General features: G+C 49.2%; 1 protein-coding gene across 1 annotated transcript in view; it reads right to left on the reverse strand.

Moving 5' to 3' along the window:
* Positions 1–10,448: 10,448 nt before the first annotated feature.
* RGSL1 (regulator of G protein signaling like 1) overlaps positions 10,449–15,047 on the reverse strand; it is a 64,906-nt gene continuing 60,307 nt past the window's right edge. The window contains exons 19-22 of the mRNA XM_075996997.1: positions 14,643–14,752; positions 12,582–12,674; positions 11,421–11,487; positions 10,449–10,488 (exon numbers count right to left, since the gene is read on the reverse strand). Coding sequence (XP_075853112.1) covers positions 10,449–10,488; positions 11,421–11,487; positions 12,582–12,674; positions 14,643–14,752 — 310 coding nt within the window. The remainder of the gene's footprint in view (positions 10,489–11,420; positions 11,488–12,581; positions 12,675–14,642; positions 14,753–15,047) is intronic.

Consider the following 15,047-nt stretch of genomic DNA (forward strand, 5'->3'; position numbering starts at 1 on the left):
GCCTAAGTGCCTAGTACGGTGCCTGGCACACGCCACCCGCTCAATTTTACTTGTTGCTGTTCTTAATCACTGCCACGGACTGACTCGTGTCCCTGCCAAATGCGTACAGTGAAGCCCTCGCCACCAATGCGATGGTGTTTGGAGACAGGGCCTTTGGGACGCGGTCACTGCTCTGCTCTTCTCCTGTCATGGGAAACAGAAATGTTAAAGAAAAGAAATGGTGCAAACTGTCATCTCCTCCTTGGTGTTTTTCATTTGTGTAATCTTTAATTGCTTTACACCCTGTTTGCTTAGACTAAGGCCAAAAGGTGGTGCTAACAACAGGGGAGAAGGGGTGGGGAAAAACAGGAGAATTGGATTTTTTGAGGCTCTAGAAAACCATTAACAGGATAAGATGTTAATGATATTTATTTTTATCATTTTTGAGGAATCACAGATAGTAACATTATTATTGGCCACTGATATCGGCCTATAAAAATTTAACACAAGAATCTTGAAGTGATTTGCTGTCTACAGAAGGGGTGAACCCAAAGCAACGAGAAAACACAAACCCGGAGAATTTCATTCTTTCTGCCTGCTGAGAATTCTCTCTTCTCCTTGAGAATTAGGTATTTTTAAAAATATGGATTTTGAAAATTTGAAATCATCAGGTAGGATTTTGTTTTGCTCTTTGTTAACAGAGACCAAATGACAGTGACTCAAAGTAGAAGGTTTCTGTTTCTTGTATATTAAGGCCTTAGCAGTTTAGCAGTCCAGGAAGTAAAAAGTTATGCCCGTGAGTCAGCGAGAGAACAGTGTTTTTCCACCCTTGGTGTTTAAAATACTAGAGACACCTCAGTAAACAAACAGATGGAAATTGCTGCCCTCATGAGGGCTGGCCTGGGGCAGAGGTGAGGTGGGGAAGCAAACAAACATCTAAAAAGATATAGTATGTCAGAAGGTGATAATAGCCGGGAAGAAAGGTAAGGAGGGTAAGGTGTGGGCGTCAGGGGCATAGATTAAATTTACATGTGGTCAGGCTGACCTCATTAAGAGGGAGCCAATTAAGCAAAAAGTAGAAGGAAGTGAGAGTAGGCTCCAGAGATATTTGAGGGAAAGCAAGCAGAGGGCACAGCCAGTTCAAAGGCCCTGGGGCAGGCTCCTGACTGACCTGCTTGAGGAATGCAAAAGTGTGGCACGTCATATACAGAGTGAGCAAAAGAGAAGCAAGTAGAGGGCAAGACAGAGATGAGTCAGGAAACACGGGAGGGAGGGCCCCATGGCAAACATAAGGGTTTGGGCTTTTCTGGAGGGAGGTGGGAAGCCTTAGTGGAGTATGGGCCTGATGTGACTTAAAGTGGCAAACAATCACGCTGGCTTCTCCGTAAATAGACTGCAGAGGGCAAGAGTAAAAAACAGGGAGATCAGTTAGGACACTATTAAATGGTTCATGCAGAATACTCTGGAAGCCTACACTGGGCAGGGGCAGTGAAGTTGACTTCAAGTGGGTCGAGCCAACAGAATTTGCTGACAGAGTGGGCCATGGCATGAGAGAAAGAGAAGCGTCTAGGACAACTGTCAGCATTTTGGCTCGAGTGGCCAGAAAAATGAGGCTGAATGCATAGAGAAAACAGAAAGGCTCTTGGGGAGCAGGTTTGGGGGGGGTCAAGGGTTTCATTTTTGGACGTTGTAGATGCCACATTCCTAGGACACATGTAAAGGGAGACGTCATATAGGGTTGGATGTGCGTGTCAGGAGTTCAGGGGGAGACAGGCTGGGGATAAATTGATGAGTCAGCAAAGGATAGTGTTAAAAGCCTTGTGATGAGAAATGATTATCAAGAGAATGAGAGTAGGAAGAAAGGAAAGGCAGAAAGAGGAAGAGGAGGGCAGGCCATTACTTCCATCGCCTCTGCTTGCGTCCCTTTGGCGGGAACTTAGCAACGAGTCTTTCCCCAGCTGCAAGGGAGGTTGAGGAGTGGGGTTTCTGCCCGGGGAACCAGGGGCCCGGCTGGAACCTAGGCCCTGGCTGAGGGCTCTTTCTCAACTTCCTAGATCCCCGAAAAGGCCCAAGTCCCTTGTTTCGGGCTTCACGTTGACATTTTTTCTTTACTGCTTCCCAAACCACTCTCCAACTAGGCTTCCCCTGGTTCGGGACACCCAGTGTCCTTGGATTCCTGGGCAGGGCACTCATTGCTGTTGGCATAAGCTGGTGTTCCTCAGCCCCCTCCTCTCTTCTGATCGCAGGGCTCTCTAGAAGCCCGCGTTCCCTCGCCTGTCCGCTGTCCCTTCCGCCGTCACCTCACTCCCTGCACCTCGCCTGGCGGCACAGCCTGGCTGTCCCAGAGGCCCGTGGGCTGGCCTGCCTCCTTGCACAGAGGCCTCGTGGGAGGGGATCGTGTCAGCTTGGGAGGTTGTGGCAAGACTTCTGCTGCGATCAGTCCTCCTCTGAGGAAGGAAATTGGGCCACTGGCCCTGCACTCCCCTGAAGAGACCACACTGGTCTCCTGGGGCCAGCCGTGGAGCCCGGGGGCACTGTGCCGTCTTCACAGGGCTCTTTTTACTGCCGAAATCCTCACCAAGAGCAACACGGAGGGCCTGGAGGAGGATGATCAATGTCCGTTATCCCGAGGAATCGGATAGGGTATCTGTAACCTACCCAGTCTGCGCTATGCGGTGTCTACGGCCTGTTGGGAAGGGAGTTGCACGCTCGCTGTCCCGTCATCAACAGCGGGGAAAGGCCTGCCCCAGTGCACAGGAACTTTTTTCTAGACTTTTAAGCTAGATTCATGATATAGCAACTACTTCTTTGAGCCATTACTATGTGCCAGGCATTCTGCTAGATATTTAAAATATATTTTATTTTGGCCAGGCGCGGTGGCTCACGCCTGTAATCCTAGCACTCTGGGTGGCTGAGGCGGGCAGATTGCTCGAGGTCAGGAGTTCGAGACCAGCCTGAGCAAGAGCGAGACCCCGTCTCTACTATAAATAGAAAGAAATTAATTGGCCAACTAATATATATATAGAAAAAATTAGCCGGGCATGGTGGCACGTGCCTGTAGTCCCAGCTACTCGGGAGGCTGAGGCAGGAGGATCGCTTGAGCCCAGGAGTTTGAGGTTTCTGTGAGCTAGGCTGACGCCACAGCACTCACTCCAGCCTGGGCAGCAAAGCGAGACTGTGTCTCAAAAAATAAAATAAAATAAAACATATTTTATTTTATTCTTGGCTTACTATGCAATAAATGCCATCTTCTTAGTTTTGCAGAGGGGGAACCTGAAGTTCAAAAGGGGGAAATATGCACCCCCGCTCACACAACTGGGCAACGGCAGAGTGGGGATTCTACCTCGGTGTCAGTCCAAAGCATGAGCTCCTATCCTCCAAGTTGGGAGGCCTGTTGGGCTCATGCAGGGCGAGATTCCAGTTGGTGATCAGCAACACAGTCCTGAGCGCCTGGGATTTTAGTGGTCTTGGTTAGAGCTGTTCCAGGGTCCTCTCTCATCTCATGGCAGGGATGTTTTGGAGCCAATACCTTACCTTTGTTTCTCTCTCCCCAAGCCATCAGTTATTTTTCAGCAGCCTCCTGACCCGCCTTTGAGACCTGCCTACTGTAGAAAGTGATGAGTATGAAAATACTATGAGGACACTCAATGTTTCACTCACTTGAAAGGTGTGTCCTATGTGTGGTCACAAATGGAAAGATTCTTTTTGGGGAAATCTTGGCTCAAAGTGAGCAGAACATGCTGCCAGAGTGTTGTCTGAGGGAAACGACTTTTGTGAGACTCCAGACCTCGTGAAAAACTTAACTTCTCTCCAAGAGATTTAAAGGCCAGTGGAAAGTAGACAACCCACAAGAGCTATGGAGGTGATGGAGGTGGTGGAGAAGGTAGAGATGGTGCAGGGGGAGGTGATGGAGGCGGTAGTGGTGGTGGAGATGCTGCAGGTGTTTGAGACCAGCCTGAGCAAGAGCAAGAGCAAGACCCTGTCTCTATAAAAAATAGAAACATTAGCCAGGCGTGGTGGTGTGCACCCGTAGTCCCAGCGACTCAGGAGGCTGAGGCAGGAGGAACGCTTGAGCCCAGGAGTTGGAGGTTTGGAGGTTTTAGTGAGCTATGATGAAGCCATTGCACTGTAGCCTGGGTGACAGTGAGACTTTGTCTCAAAAAACAAAACAAAACAAAAAAACCCGACATGCAGCAGCGTTGCTGTTGCACCACTAGTACCCCACTCAGTCTGCGGTCTATATATATGAGTGCACGTGGAACAGACTTCTGTGTACGCCATATCAACTCAACCCTTAGACAGCCCAGGACGGGGCCACAGGAGGCAGGAGTGGAGAAGGGTAATCCTCCCCCTAAAGCAGATCCTCCCATCATCCCTGCCAGGACCCCTGTCCCAACCCTAGTCCCAGCCCCAATATTGGGCATTCAAATTCCCAAGCCTGTCCCATCATTTTTGTTCGTTTATTTTTGTGGGGCAGGGGAGGGTTGCTGGATCAAATATAGGAAGATGTTCAGTTAAATGTGAATTTCAGATAAACAATGATAATCTTTTTAGTATCAGTATTTCCCATGCAATACCTATGCTAAACAAGTATTTGCTGCTTATCTGAAATTTATATGTAACTAAGTTCCTGTATTTTTATTTGCTAAGCCTGGCAGTCCTACATCTCTTCAGCCTTTTGTCCTACCTGTTCTCACCCCTACCTATTCAAGCCCACATTTTGGCACAAACACAATTCTTCAGGAACAATGACCAGTGAAGACTCCCTGATATTCCTCTGCTATTGAAGTGAATTGTTGAGTCTTCGTGAACAGAATTTCAGCGTGACACCAGGAAGTGTCGCAGATTTTGAAGCCGCTTAGCAGGTGTGGAGTCTGGGCTCTCTCCGCCTCTGAAGCCATGCCCACAGAACGAGGCTGACAACTCCTGCCCCTAATTGTCACACAGCAAGTGTGTAATAGAAGGTGGCTGAAATTTTGAAGTCCGTATCTGTTAGGGGCTCAGGGTGTGCATTTAGAGGGTGCAGGAGGAAGTCTTACTGCTTCCTATGAATACTGAATGTATAATACACAGAAATCCTTCAAAGGACTTACGTGTATATTAGGAACTAAATAGATTTTGTGATATCCTGACCACTCAGCCTCCATGGATCGTGTAGCTTGTTGGAGAAAATGCATTTGGAATTTCCCCAGGAATTAATTCTTCAACTGTACTAGTTGGGGTCAACCACTTCCTTCATGTTCTGGGAAGTTTTGGGGAAAAGGTGGAAAAAGGGGAAACGACTCATGTCACCCAACCCCAACTCCATGCCCAGCCTCACGCTGTGCACTTGGCCTGCACTTTCTCAACGTAGTCCCCAAACAACCCTGGGAGATAGACATTATCAGCTCCATTTCATTCACAGATATGGGACCCAGTGAAGTTAGGGATTTGCTGACGATCATGGATTTGCTAAGGAGAGGAGACGGGATTTAAACCCAGCAGGCCTCGTGGAAAAAACGTGAGGTCTGGAGGGAGGGCAGCAGGTCCTCCTGGTCTGGACTCTGGTGATCATGGCAGGCACAGGTGTCAAAGCCACCAGCCTGTGATCTTGACCCAGGATAAGAGGTATTATACCCACTAACCTCTTGGTCTTATACCAGGAAAGTGACCTGGGAGCCTCTGAGGACCAACCCACTGTTTCCCTACGCCCTCGTCCTGAAGAACAGGAGGGCAGGCGCGCAGGTGCTGAATGCGACATCCTTTATTCTGCCTGATGACCTGCAGCCCCGGGTGAGGTGTTGGGGTGAGGACGGGCACCCCAAAGGGCTGCACACACCGGCTGCCCCCTCCTCTGGGCGACACTTGGATCCATTGGAGGCACTCAAAAAGAGGGACAGACATTTTTTCATACTTCTGCAGACAGAGGGGAGACTGCGCGTCACTCTCTGACACGTGTCTGAACAGGCTCTTCTGCCGGCGGAGGCAGATCTCAGTCTCTCGCTCTTTGTCCCTTCCTCCGCCTCTTTCTGTCACTCTGGTCTGAGCGGGTTGTATGAGATTCCTAGAAAATAAAAAGTTCTTGAAGCGTCGAGGATTTATTGGACTACGCAAAAATTTCCTAAAGAAAAGAACATTTGATATTTCTTCTTTACTGTGGTAATCACAATTTTAGCTGATTGCTGAATTGATTTTCCGGTGATAGCACCGTCTACTCGAATTGAACATAAGGTCAGCAGAGGCATAAACTTCACATGCTGTTTTCTCTGCTACACAGTTCACTTATTCGTGCATTCGGTACGCATTTACAGGGCAACATCACCTGCATGTCGCTGCGCTAGGTATGATGAAAAATAGGACTTGGTCTCTTCCCTGCCAATGCAGATAGCCTAGTAGGTGAGGCACATACGTGAACCAGGGCCTCCAGGAGGGGAGAAGCAGTTCTCAGAAGCAAAGAGGAGAGGGCGAGAGGAGAGAGGAGAAGAGCAGGAGGCATGATGATATCGATGTCGCCAGGTGGAGGGGAGCGGGCAGGGCACTGCAGACCATCATGTTGCTGAAGGATGGAATGCATGGGACAGAGAAAGACCTGAACCTGGAAACCTGGGCTGAGGACAAATTGCCAGCGGCCTTGTATATTCCACTGAGGAATTGAGGCTTTTTCAGGCAAAGAAAAGGAATAAGGGTTTTCACACTGAGGAAGGGAACCGGTCAGATCTGATCTGAGTGTGTGGGATAAAGCAGTGTGTGCCGGGTCTGTGTGGGGAGATCAGGAAGAAGAGGTGGCTTCACAGATCTGGTGACAGAGGACCAGGCGTGGGGAAGGCAGTGCCAGTGGGGACAGACAGGAGAGCCTGGATGCGAGCGACACTTCCAAGGCAGGATGGGCAGGACTTCCTGCTTCTGCAGCTGGAATGTTGAATGAGTGCAGGATGACTCTCAGTTTTCCAGCTTGGAAGGCGAGGTTGATCACAGAAAGGGAACACAGGAGCCGGAGCTGGCGTGGGACACGTTAAATGGCTGCGTCCCAATAGGAAATGCAGACTGTATCAGAGGAGAAGCTGGGTGTCATCCCAAGGGGACAGGGTAGGGTAAGAAGTGCGTGCAATAGTGGGCCCTGGGGAGCACGGACATTTAAGGAAAAGCCAGGGGAAGAGTTAAGAAGACTGAGAAGGGATGGTCAGAAATGTGACAAGAGCAAGAAGAAAGTGGTATTCCCAAGGTTCTAGGAGGCAGGAAATCCATCAGAGCCCAGATTCCGAGTTTACACATCCTTTGCTACGCAAGTTGGTCTAAGGACTGGGGTAGGCAGAAGTCGTGCTGGCCACCCAGGGATGTCCACACTCTCATCCCTAGAACCTGTGACCACGTTACTTACACGGCAAAAGAAATCTGCCGCGTGAAATTAAGGTTAAGGACTTTAAAACAGAAACATTATTCTGGATTATCTGGGTGGGCCCTTACGAGGAGCACTAGGAGGCAGAGGATGATGAAGAAGAGGTGGGAGGAAACGGAAGGATGAGAGGGACTCGCCCAGCATTGCTGGCTGAGGAGGTCCTGAGCCAAGGAACTCAGGTGGCCTCCAGCAGGTGGGAGTGGCCGTCAGCTGACAGCCAGGAGGACAGGGGACCTCAGTCCTACAACTGCAAGGACCGAACTCTGAACGAGCAAGGAAACGATCCGCTCCTGCAGCCTCCAGGAGGGAACGCAGCCCTCCTGACACCTTGGTATCAGCCCAGTGACATCCAGGTCTGACTTCTGACCTCCAGAAGTGTGAAATAATAATTTTGTGTTCTTTTAAGCCTCTAAGTTTCTGGTCACTTGTTAGGTAGCAATAGAAAGCTATATGCTAAAGTAGGGGCTAAAGTAGGCCAGTTTCCTTGCCTGGATTTTCTTGGCCTTTTCCTTAGATGTCAGCACCCCTTATGGATCTATTTTGGGGACTCCTCTTCCTCCCCTCCCATATTTTCTGTCCAAGCTAGACGTAGTACCCAAATCTAATTTCAGGGGAAAGGAAAAAATTAAAGAAAAGATTGCAATTTTGGGGGTTGTAAGCCAACCTTGCCCCCAGCTAAGATTTGTTTGACCTGTAGTGTTAGAAAAAATTTAAATTTCTCATTCTTTTTCTTTCTTTCCTTTGTTCCTTTCTTCCTTCCTTCTTTCCCTCCCTCTTTTCCCTCCTTCTCCTGTTTTTTTTCCTAAGTAGATTCTCTGACAACACTGGGTTGGCTGGCTGGAGCTGACTGTCACTTTGAGACTGTCACCCCTTTGAGACATGTTCTCCAATTCACCACGATCTCCACCCGTTCCTGTTGTCTTTCATGGGCTGCTTTACTCATTTATATAACCTGCCTGTGTTCCATAGGTGACTGACTTTGTGACACTAGCTTAAAGCTGGCATTGGAACATGTTAGATCTGGGGTCTCCTAAGGGAGAGAGAAATCAGAAAATACAATCAACAAGACTCAATAAAAGTTCAGATTTTTTTTTCTAATTCAGGATGGTCCTAGTAAGTGTCATGAGGCCTTTTAAATAACACATTTGTGCATGCTTGCACCCCAGCACATCAGTGCACCCATGGGTGCATGTGAAGAGAGAGACAATTAAGAAGTAAGAAGATGGGGCAAAGGTCTCAGTGGCAAATGAGTCAGTTAGACTCTTTCTTTCCTTAAGTAGGGCCCGACTGCTGCCAGCCGTGGGTTCAGCCACGCCCACTCCAGCGCCAGGGCATTTCCGCATGCGACTCTGCATCAGTGTTTCACTGCTCCTCAGGGATCACCCTGCTGCGGGCCCTCCAGCCTCTGCGGTTGCTTGCATGGGGCTCTTGCCCTGTCCCTTTCTCATCAAGCTCTTTCCTGGGACCTCCATTCCAGTAATTGGGCTCTTCTTCATTATTTTCCTGGGATCTCGCTTTAGTCCTGTGCCTGATTTTTAGGAACTGGGATTTGGTTTCATGTCCACCCTTCCATCTATTAATTGGAGTCCCATTCTGAAGCCCTAGCCCTGTTAGGGGAGGACCTTACATACGCTGATCGCTTCCCTTTCTGGGCCTCTCCCGGGGGGCCACGGGGCTCTCCATAGCTCCTTCCTCAGACCTCCTCTAGTGCTATGTCTGCCCACAGCCCCCTGGATCTCCTGCAGTCCCCGCTGTTCAGGAGCCCTGTTCCGACATTACAACCTTTGCCTTCCTTGTGAAAAGTCTGGGAAGTAAAGGATATCAGCATAGCAGGGAACTTTGGCCAGAAATTTGAAAGGATTCTCCCATAAGCTTTCTAGTCCTTCCTTGCTCTGTAACCCTGAGAGATGATGAGCCAACATGTCCTCCATGTTGGAGGGCTCACTGAGGACATTCTTACTGTTATTTTACTCCTGATTTTTTTCAAAGGACAGTAAATGGGCCTAGTCACTTAAAATGATGACAATGGTTTAAGCCTTCAGGTCAAAAATTCTACAAAGAATTTCTTTATCTACTAATTGGCAAATGAACAGAACTCTAGGGAAGTTCTTTCCTAGATTTCTTTCATGCATAAAGAGATGAATAAATGGGCCAATGTGGTGGCTCATGCCTCAAATCCTAGCACTCTGGGAGGCCAAGGTGGGAGGATTGATTGAGGTCAGGAGTTCCAGATCAGCCTGAGCAAGAGCACGGCCTCATCTCTACTAAAAATAGAAAAAATTAGATGGGTGTCATGGCATATGCCTCTAGTCCTACCTACTTGGGAGGCGGGGGCAGGAGGATCACTTGAGCCCAGGAGTTTGAGGTTGCTGTGAGCTACGATCACACCACAGCGCTATGATGGCAACAGAGCGAGACTCTGTCTCAAAAACAAAAAGTTGCATAGATGGTTACTACAGAACAGGAACAGGACAAAGTATAAGAAGTGGTGTGTTCTAGTCCAGAGTCTGTCATTTACTACCTAGAAATCTTTAAAAAGTCATTTACCTTCTCTGTGTGTCAGTCTCCTCATCATTTATTAAAAATAAATGATTTCCGACATGACTGTTCACAGGGTTCTTTTGAGGACAAACTAAGACAATGGGTGGGAGTCATTGTCCAAATGGCAGATCCGAGCATGAAAAGACCCGTTGGTCACTGCTGATGACAACAGCGCCTTGCTCCCTGGAGTGTTCAAACATCTACACCCATTTGTCATGGGAGTCTCCAACAACCCGAGCTGGGGTTTGCACAAGGCCACACAGCCGCAGAGTGGGACCTAGAGCCCAGGTCTCCTGACCCCACCCCTGCGGAAAGACCATCTCCCATGGGACCCCAGGCTCAGGGAGGGCAGAAGTGCTTCCTTCCGTGCCCTGCCCGAGTCTTACCCATCGCAGTCTGCTCCTGCCTTATGTGGGCTTCCGCCCCATCCCCTTCCTGATCATTCCAGGGGCAGATGGTGCCAGCTGTGGGTTTCATTTCTTACCAGAAAAGGTTCTGTCAGTGTCAGGAGGCCTCGGAGAGATGATTTGCTTCTGTTGGGGGCCTGACTTGATTACTTCCTCTCCTTTTTGATGGTGGGTACTCCTTTGTGCCTGAAAGGAGAGAGAACACCAGTTATCACAATGGCGATGAGGTCTCTAAAGCTGTACTCTCTGCTGGTTTGTGGCTGTCATTTCCTTTAGGGGTGGCAACAGCCCAGACTGAAACCTTTTGCCTTCATGATAGGGCTCCTCACATTCTTAGTCTCACTCTCTTCCCCAGGAGCTTGTAGCCTCGGAAGCCAAGCATTGCCTTTCCAGTGTAAAGAGTTCAGAGAACCTGGTTCGTGTTTTAGGCACTGGCACTGGCAAATGACACGTGGGCGGCTCCAGATCTCTGTTGGAAGGACAGGTCTGCAAGCAGATCTGAGAAGGTGAGATGGCTGGCGGGGAAACCAGGCCTGCCATTCTCAGAGGCTGCTATCTGTAACCTTGGCCTTCAAACAACTCTTTGACACTCCTCCGCTGCAGTTTCCATGACTCCTGGGGATTCTCCTACCTTAGCATCAGTCTTACTCTGATGCTTGTGCAGAAGTGAGTTCGGCTAAATCAGATTTTAACAGGCTCACATTCTTTCTGTTCTTATTGCCAACATCCTGCCAAGCAGAAGAACAGCTCCTTTTTCTTTCTCGCCTTGCACCCCTTACTCTGAAGGGCTAGCATATTTGGGAAGCTGGTATTAAAAAATAGTCTGAGACACTCTTCCACCAGCAATAGCATTCTGCTTGAAGGTGGGTCAGGGACTTCAACTTCCTAAAAGTGCCTTCCTAAAAGTTGGGGGTGAGCAAAGACCTTCATAGAGAAACCCCTCCCTCGCTGCCCCAGCTGCAGGCCCCTCTAGAGCCAGCAAGCTCCATTTCCTGGTTCTACATGCCGAGGAGAGTCAGGATGTGTGGCTAGGTCCTGGGAAGTTCATCCCATCTCCCATGGTGCGCTTGGACATAGCAGCTCTGAACCGAAGATGAGGATTTCTGGCTCATGCCTACCCCTGGACAGGATACAGCTGCATGTTAGAAAGCACAAGTCTTGGCTGGGTAAGGTTGGTTGATGAAGCTAAAGACAAATATACAGAGGAAAACTGTGTCAGAACTCATGATACAGAGAGTCACTGGAGGACCTTCAGCCTGGGGAGGACCATCCCAGGAGGGCTTCCAGGCTCACCTCAAAGGAAGGGGTTGGGAAAGGGAAAGCAGGGATGCCCCAGGGATGTTTGGGAGACCTGGTTTGTATGCTGCAGTTATTTTTTGTCCCAGGAGACATAGCGTCTGGATGCAAAGGCCATGATGTCAACCACACAAAGCAAAGGAAGTAAAATAAGGAGACTAGGCCAGATGAACACTAGAATCACAGACTTTAGGACTGTTTGGACCCTATGGATCATGGGCAGTGTTCCATAATGGCCTCCCCCATTAGGTACCAAGGCAACATATCTAAAGGGATAGGTCAGTCAAGGTGGTGTTTCATGCCTATGAGAAGCAGAAAAAGAGTATTCCCAACATCTTCCCCAAGTAGAAGCTGACAAGTGGGGTCGAAAGGAAAGGTTTGTTTGGAGAGAACATTGGAAGCAAAGGCAAGGTTAGTGCTAGGGAGTGGGGTTGACTTTTCAAGGCTGAAAATGGCAAAGAAAAAGAATATAATATGGCCTCACTATGGGCTTCTAGAACCACAGGGTTTGTTACAGGGATGAGCTCAGTGGCAGGAGCCTCCAGGAAGCAAGAGGTATGGGATGGTACTGTTCAAGCCAGCAGTGGTCTCCGTGGTGGTGGTGGGGGGGTACGGAGTAACAACTGGGACATTATGGTGGTCTCTTAATAAAAATCACACATCATGCCTGGAAATGGACAGGGGAGTCAGCAGAGATATGGAAGAAGCTTAAGCCATCTGCCTTCCAGGGGCTATAAAAGAATCAAGAAGATATAATTATTCAGATGAAAGCTGCACACAGAGCTCTGGAAAAAGGTCAGGAGACCCACTTTTTATCCCCACTCTGTCACTCACAAGCTGTGTGATCTTGAGCAAGTCACTTCACATTTCAGGGGTCTCAACCTACTCACGGTCAATAAGGAGATTCGCCAAGCTGGCCTTAGAGTCACCTCGTAATAGAGTAGTGGCCTTTTGCTATCAATGGAGATCCAACTCCAACTCACAATTTGCGGCTGTACTTGTCCCTCCTTCCCGATGTTGAGGCCACAACCACTCAACACCTCTGAGCAAGGTGAACCTTAAGATGACCTGGTCTCCTAGGGAAAGAAGAAGGAGAGCATTAAAAACCCTTGTGGCAACTCTTGATGAAGTCTTTTTGTTTGTTTGTTTTTTTGTTGTTGGCCAATTAATTTGCTTCAATTTTTAGTAGAGACAGGGTCTCCCTCTTGCTCAGGCTGGTTTTGAACTCCTGACCTCAAGTGATCCTCCCACCTCGGCCTCTCAGAGAGCTAGGATTACAGGCTTATGAAATCTTTCTAAGTGAGCCAGAAAGTTCTTGTGTAACATGCCGTAGATTATAGGATGTTACCTAAATCCAAACCTTTGTATCTGAGGTACTATGGTTTGAACGTCCCCTACAAAACTCATGTTGAAATTTAATTGCCAATGAGATGGTATTAAGAAATGGGGCCATCATGAGATGATAAGGCCATGAGGGCTCTGGTTTCATGAATTGATTAATGTCATTGTCACAGGAGTGGGTTTGTTATTTTGAGAGTGTATTGTTATAGAAGCAAGTTTGGCCCTCTCTCATTCTCTTGTTTGCACTCTTCTTGCCCTTCCACCTTTCACCAGGGATGACACAGCACGAGGGCCATCACCGGATGCTGTCACCATGCTTTTGGACTTCCCAGTCTATAGACCCACGAGCCCAATAAACTTGTCTTATAAATTACCCAGTCTCAGGTATTCTGTCATAGCAGCACAAAATTGACTCAGACATAAGATTAGCGGTCTGAGGCTGAGAGAGGGAAGCAACATGCTCGAGGTTCCTCAGCTCACAGTTGCTGACTCTCCAGGCCTGGAGTCCTGATCCCTTAATTCACGGCATCCTGCGTCTCTCTTCCTCATTTTGACATCAGAAAAAACTGGGGGATTTATTTCCTTGGAGCTCAAAAGCTGGGCACTCTTTGGCTACCACTAAAAATACAATATTATAATTTATGGGACCACCATCATACATGTGGTTCGTCATTGACCAAAAAACACCATTAGGTGCTCCATGACTGTGTGTTTTTATATATATTTCTATAAATGTGTATACACATACATGCACATATTTAATTTTTATATTAATTATGTGATATATAAATAATAAATATATAAATCCCTCCTATTTATACTACAGAGATAACCCTATTATTTTAATCTTTATTTCTAAGTCTTTTTATGCTTTCATAGAAATTATGTATGTATAGAAATATACATATCTATCATATTAAAACTGTACTGTATACCCAGATTTTTATGTTTTCAATTAACACTATAAAATACACGCTTCTCAAACGGAGTTTTATGGGGCGAGTGGAAGCAGGCAGTGAAGCGGGTGTCCGCGTCCCGGTGCCCACCGCGCGGATTGCGACAGGCATGCGCAGCAGTGTCCCCACCGCGCGGACTGCGACAGGCATGTGCACCAGTGTCCCCACCGCGCGGACTGTGACAGGCATGCGCAGCAGTGTCCCCACCGCGCGGACTGCGACAGGCATGCGCAGCAGTGTCCCCACCGCGCGGACTGCGACAGGCATGCGCACCAGTGTCCCCACCGCGCGGACTGCGACAGGCATGCGCACCAGTGTCCCCACCGCGCGGACTGCGACAGGCATGCGCACCAGTGTCCCCACCGCGCGGACTGCGACAGGCATGCGCACCAGTGTCCCCACCGCGCGGACTGCGACAGGCATGCGCACCAGTGTCCCCACCGCGCGGACTGCGACAGGCATGCGCACCAGTGTCCCCACCGCACGGACTGCGAGAGGCATGCGCACCAGTGTCCCGGGAGCTGCAGCGGGAGCCGCAAGCGGGTGGGTTGCCCTCTTGCAGGCACCGCTAGCCACAGATGGTACCTACTTTACCCCGAGTGCACCTGCTTCGCGGAGGGCCAGGTTAATGAGCTGTCCTCTGCGCCAGACCCCTGGGGAGTCTCCAAGCTGGACCTTTGGGCCTTCGCTTTCCCTTCCCAAGTCTCAGCTGCTAGAGAACGGGCAGTGGGTCCTGGCGGGGCTCACCTCCACTCGGATGAGGGTACTTGTACGCAGCCTTGGGAGGACTTCTTTTCTCCTTGACCTTCTTGCCCCTGTACTGTAAGTAAGAGCGCTTTGCCTTCCAGGAACAAAACCTACGAGAAGAACGCTTCTGGTCACAGGGGGGGAACCACCAGTGGAGGGGGCTAGAAAACGAACACAGGGGAAACCGGGTGGGGGCCAGCCCTCACAGAGAGTGTGGGGTGTCCAGCAGAGAAGAGGGGAGCATCATCCTGGCCTTGGAGTACCGCCTGTCGGAGGTTCTTCTTTTGAGGCTCCCGCAACGGCCCAGCATGGGTGGTTTGTTGGGATGTCCTTCTGGAACCACTGAATGGAGTCTGTAAAGAATCTGCTGTCCCTGGGCCTGGGGGAGGGTTAACCCCTGGGGGA

The sequence above is a fragment of the Microcebus murinus genome, chromosome 23 (assembly GCF_040939455.1).
Source record: "Microcebus murinus isolate Inina chromosome 23, M.murinus_Inina_mat1.0, whole genome shotgun sequence".
Lineage (NCBI taxonomy): Eukaryota > Metazoa > Chordata > Mammalia > Primates > Cheirogaleidae > Microcebus > Microcebus murinus.